Source organism: Asterias amurensis, chromosome 14 (assembly GCF_032118995.1).
Source record: "Asterias amurensis chromosome 14, ASM3211899v1".
Lineage (NCBI taxonomy): Eukaryota > Metazoa > Echinodermata > Asteroidea > Forcipulatida > Asteriidae > Asterias > Asterias amurensis.
In genome coordinates, this window is record NC_092661.1 from 9,812,798 (window position 1) to 9,818,797 (window position 6,000).

At 37.6% G+C, this 6,000-nt stretch overlaps 1 protein-coding gene across 1 annotated transcript; it reads left to right on the top strand.

Annotated features, from left to right (window-relative positions):
• Positions 1-1,978: 1,978 nt before the first annotated feature.
• Positions 1,979-5,347, top strand: LOC139947174 (snaclec macrovipecetin subunit beta-like). Its single transcript, XM_071945036.1, has 2 exons — positions 1,979-2,836; positions 4,024-5,347. Exons 1-2 carry the CDS (start codon positions 2,512-2,514, stop codon positions 4,245-4,247), a joined length of 549 nt encoding a protein of 182 aa, XP_071801137.1. The 5' UTR covers positions 1,979-2,511; the 3' UTR covers positions 4,248-5,347.
• Positions 5,348-6,000: the final 653 nt, after the last annotated feature.

Consider the following 6,000-nt stretch of genomic DNA (forward strand, 5'->3'; position numbering starts at 1 on the left):
TTGACTCCCATAAATGGCCGACGGTGTTAGTTCGCACAGTAGAAGGAAAACCAAGCAATTTCGAGGCAAACATGTGTGGATCATTGTATTCTACTTTTAAAACATCTTTCCAACCATATGCATTATATAAAAAACGGTTACAAACGCTTTTGTTTTGACCAACTCGTCCGATCCAAGGCAACGTATTCCTTTATAAGGGTGGTCCTAAGAACTCGTCCCAACTCCTCGAGATAAGACTAGTCTTTTACTCTTTTTGTGAAACCCAACCAAGCTCTTCAACTCAGCAAATGAAAAAAAATAGTCTTTCGAAATTCAGCTTTGAACCTTGCTAAAAACAGCTGAACACATTTGCTTCTACAAAACCAACCAATGAAGGATGATAGCAAAGATACTTTTATAGTATCTTTAGTTTTAGGACGGTTTGCAGATGTCATGTGCCGGCCAAGTCTAAAAATAGTACAGGGCGAGCGGAAACGCTCATTATTATACAGTAAACTGAGCGCGGTATTTTAAGGCAGTGGACACTATTGGTAATTACTCAAAATAATTATTAGCATAAAACCTAACTTGTTGACGAGTAATGGGGAGAGGTTGATGGCGTGTAAAACATTGTGAGAAACGGCTCCCTCTGAAATGACATAGTTTTCGAGAAAGAAGTAATTTTCCACGAATTTGATTTCGAGACCTCAAGTTTAGAATTTGAGTCTCGAAATCAACCATCTAAACGCACACAACTTCGTGTGGCAAGGGTGTTTTTTTTTCTTCATTATTATCTCGTAACATCGATGACCAATTGAGCTCAAATTTTCACAGGTTTGTAATTGTATGCATATGTTGAGATATAATACACCAAGTGAGAAGACTGGTCTTTGACAATTACCAATAGTGTCCATTGTCTTTAAAACAGTCGAGTCAGATGTAATATTCATTGTTTTAACGACTCGGTGTATTATTTGGAAATACCATGATTGTTACTACATTCAAAAGCTAGACAAGCTCCCCCCCCCAAAAAAAAAAAAAAAAAAAAATATATATATATATATATAAATAAATAAATAAATAAACAAATAAACAAAGAAATAAAGAATTTATTGTGCATTTTCAAATACTTGGGCCAACATTGTTTGTGAGACAAATAATAAAAAAATAAAAAAACTGCTGTACAACCTGCGATATACAATATTCAAACGATGATCTACACAAGGTTTGAAGGAATGCACCAATTCATTTTGATACGAGCGAGTTCAAGGTCTTGTTTTACTTCCAGTGCAACACCGCGCCTCAAATCGAAAGTTTATTATTTTTAGCTTATGTGCAGTGAACGACACTGTCTAGATAATATTATGTTTGTTGTTATTAGCCTCTCAAGCTAATAACAAAATTGTATTATCTAAAATGCTTTCAAAACATCCACCTTGTAATGGTAAGGGGATTGTGTGAATAGAAGGGGGGGGGGGGGGGGAGATATAGACCGAGACCGCGATCAAGGAACAACAACATTTTAACACAACCAGAGCAATATTTATGTGTCTCTATAGTTACATGAAACATAATATTTATACTGAGTGCTGTGACACGACCCTAGAACTGAGGATTGTTTATTATTATGACGAGCATACATCTTCAATTATAAAGAAAGTAAAATAAAAAAAATAAAAAAGGCCAAATAATTTTTTTATATAATAGGATGCCAATAAAAATAGTAAATCTCAGCGTTCTTGGTAATAAATCATAGCAATGAACAATTCGTCCCTCTCCTTATTAAATACCGCAAGTCGCATTTTTTGTGTGCGCTGAATCTGCAAAAAAAAATATAAACCAATTTTTGATTTTGACGGAAGGAAGTCCCGACAACAAGATTTGATTCAAACGAACCAGGACTATTGTATGGGGATCTTGACTTTAGAAAAGCCTTAATTAAAATTGGATTAGATTAATATCATCTTACAGGGAAGGAAGTGTGGATTGGTTTTGGGTTTTTAATTAAGTTTCGTCTTCAAACTGTTAGGCCCTTCAAAATTACCCTTTTCGGCTAGCTTGGCCCCGCGGTTGTTTTGAAAATTGCACGTGCTTTGCGTACGTGCTCAGGGCTTCAGACGAGAGAACGGAGCCTGAATCTAAAGCCGAAGCCTTGGATTCGAAAGGGCCTATATGCAGATTATATTCATTTAGAGAGGGTGAGGTTTCCACAAATCCGCTTAAATTTGCGGGGAGGGGGTGGGTCCCTATATCTCACCATTCAAGAAGACTTTGTTACGATGGAAACGAAAGACACAACAAAGGCAAGTGCCTGCCGCATTCAATACACAAAAAGAGCTCCAAAAAAGCATTGTTTGCTGTGGCCTCGCTCTTCTAAGTACGACACGCAGGGAAAAACAATAAAATATCAGTAAGCTCTGACTTTTCATCAACTGAAAGTGGTTCATTTAACGATGATCTTCTTGTGAAGGCAGAATTGATATCAGTTGGAGCCTCGACGCCTCAAAGTACTAGTCATTTTTAATATTAAAAATGGTGTCTGCCAATCTACTCTCGTTTGTTCTGTTTATAACCGCTTTAGTACGTCACGCCAGTGGATGTTACAATTTGCCATGCATACCTGGTTGGTACCCGTGGAGGGACCATTGTTACTTGGTCTACCCTCCTCCAGGGGAAACCAAATGGTTCACATTTGATCAAGGAGAGGAGTTTTGTAATGGATTCCAAAACAAGCAGGTCAAAGGTCACTTGGTGTCAATACTCGACCAAGAAGAGCAAGATTTCGTCATCAGGCTGATGTCTAAGATTAGACCGGAAGAGCACTTTTGGATTGGTCTGACTGACGCAGCAGTTGAAGGTTTGTTTTTTAATGGAGCAATTTTTCGAGAATAATTTATAACAACTTACGGCAGAGGCATTGTTAAAAATAGGAAATATCAGTGTGAGAAGCTAAGCCGGTCATCTGAACAACTTGGGACATCGACAATAAAGGCACTGGGCATAATTGATAGTTGTCTATTATATAAGACCAGCATTCTCACTTGGTGAGATGTTGTATTCCAACATTGAGCATACAATAACAAATCTGTGACTCAATTGGTCGTCGCAGTTGCAAGAGAATAGGCCTAATTAAAGAAAAAGCACTCTTGGTGTGAGCTTGTTGATGCCTAAAATAATATACACATATTGACTGGCAACGAGGTAACTAGTATACGTCTATTTCCACGAGGGACTTTGAGTGACCAGAAGAGAGGGAAATAGGCACCTCTTCTGGCCACTCGAAGGCCCGAGGGGAATAGACGTACACTAGTTACCGAATTATGCCAATCAATATGTGTTTTATAACACAGCTCGGTCTTAAAATGTAAAATAAGAACAGAAAAAGGAATCATGTATAGTTTGTTCACGTTTCAAGTCAAGATAGGGCGCTGTTACCGTGGGCACTATTTGCAAAGACTAGTGCCCGCTCTGGTTCCCGCAAAACATGCGCGCGCGATCACTAGCCTATATTAGTTCATCCCACGTGACCGTGTTTCAGTCAACCAGAATACAGAAAAAGCAAGAGGTGTGTTTTAAAAAGAATTAGTCTTTCCCATAATATTTGAGTGAGAAACGCTCTTTCTCCAGAACTAAATTCAGAGGTAGCGGTTTCTCACATTGTTTTATACTGTAAGCAGCTCTCCATTGCTCACTTCCAAGTAAGTTTTTATGCTAACAATTAATTTATCTAGTTCTAGAAGAACTAGATGCATTAAGTTACATATAGAACTATCTTTGTGAAACTGATCCTCTTATAGGACACTTTATAGGACTAGGTAATACAATGAACAAACACAAATTAATATTTTGTTTAAAGGTATGCATGTTCACCCGTGCCAAACAAGGCTAAAAACCACTATTGGTAACGGGCGAGATACTAAAAAATAATGATTAGCATAAACAGTTAATATAAAGTAATTTAAATCATTTAAGATAGTGATTTGGCCATCGTCTCTGAGCAGATGTACTGTCCTATTATTATTATTTTTTAAATTAATGTTACAGGTGTTTTCAATTGGACGGACGGTAGCGTGCTGGAGTATACGAACTGGGCAGATAAACAACCCGATGAAGGGTGGCCAGAAGAGGATTATGTGGTAATGGCCATAGATGAAAAATGGAATGATGCCAGAGGAGCAGACCAAACCAAAGCTCGTCAAAAAATAATGTGTAAAATGACGCAGTTTGCCCATACTAGAAAACTGACTAACTATTGCCGCAGAAAATGATGGACATTTTTCATTGTGTAATTAAAATCTGTACCTTTGAACGAAATTAGCACGGCATTATTATCAATGAATTTTAGCAAATAATATTAATAATATGGCTTTATCATTTGGTGGATACCACAAGAATCATAACTTGCTGAGAAGTTTTGATGGTTAATGACAAATACAAGGCGTTTGTGCAAAATCTATCAAAATATTTTGTTTGCACCCTTAAGGTCTAAAAACTAAATTCAAGCTGAATACAGCAATTAAAGCATACATGTTGCTTTGTCATTGCAAGGGAAGGGGCACAATTCCTTCGTAAACAAAGTTCGAGACAAATTGTAAAGGGGACTGATATCGTAATAAATAATAACAATAGTAAACAGGCCTCCAAGGCTGTATGAACTCTCGATCTCCACAGTTACTGCACGCACTCGCACTGGCAGATCGATCATTGTGAAAAAAAAAACACCAACAAAAACAGTAATGCATTTACGTTTGGTAATTGTCAAAGACCAGTATTTCTCACTTGGTGTATCCCAACATAAGCATAAAATAACAAACCTGTGAAAATTTGGGCTCGGATTTTGGGTGGATTTTAGCGGATATAGTGATGGGGGTTTGAATCTACTTTTTGCTGTACTGTTTATCATCTGCGGTTGATCTTCATTAAAGACAGTGGACACTTTGGTAATTGTCAAAGACCAGTCTTCTCACTTGGTGTATCTCAACATATACATAAAATAACAAACCTGTGAAAATTTGTGCTTTTAGATGGTTGATTTCATGACCTCAAATTCTTAACTTGAGGTCTCGAAATCAAATTCGTGGAAAAATACTTCTTTCTCAAAAACTATGTCACATCAGAGGGAGCCGTTTCTCACATTGTTTTATACCATCAACCTCTCCCTATTACTCATTACCAAGTAAAGTTTTATGCTAATAATTATTTTGAGTAACTACCAATAGTGTCCACTGCCTTTAAAGGAACACATTGCCTTGGATCGGTCAAGTTGGTCTTTGAAAAGCGTTTGTAACCGTTTTTTATAAAATGCATATGGGTAGAAAGATGTTGCAAAAGTAGAACACAATGATCCACACAAACATGCCTCGAAACTGCGTGGTTTTCCTTTTACCTCGTCGACTAACACGTCGGCCATTTATGGGGGGTCAAAATTTTGACTCCCATAAATGGCCGACCGTGTTAGTTCGCACAGTAGAAGGAAAACCACGCAATTTCGAGGCAAACTTGTGTGGATCATTGTATTCTACTTTTAAAACATCTTTCCAACCATATGCATTATATAAAAAACGGTTACAAACGCTTTTGTTTTGACCAACTCGTCCGATCCAAGGCAACGTGTTCCTTTAACAATGTACTTTGTGACTGCTGTGAAGCTAGCTAAATTACTATCCTTCTTGTTCATTATTATTTAGTCCGTATAATTATAGAAGTCTGCTTTTTGGTAATCCCGGCACCAAATCACCGTTTATTTCTGATGTATACCTACTTACATGTATTAAGGATTGATCGTGTGGAAATAAATCGACTAGATATTAATTGATTGGTTTCATTCAGTTGCTACTTCCCGCCGTTTGGCGTAACCAGAAAAAGGGGGAGGGGGTTCCCATGAAATCGAGATGCATGTTCGATATAATAAAATGTCCCCTCCCCATGATGTCTTTGCCCCGCCCCCAGTGAAAATGTCTGGTCGCGCCATTGTCCCAGTGTTGTTTCTACTCTAGAAATGTTGATCCCTTACACAATTGT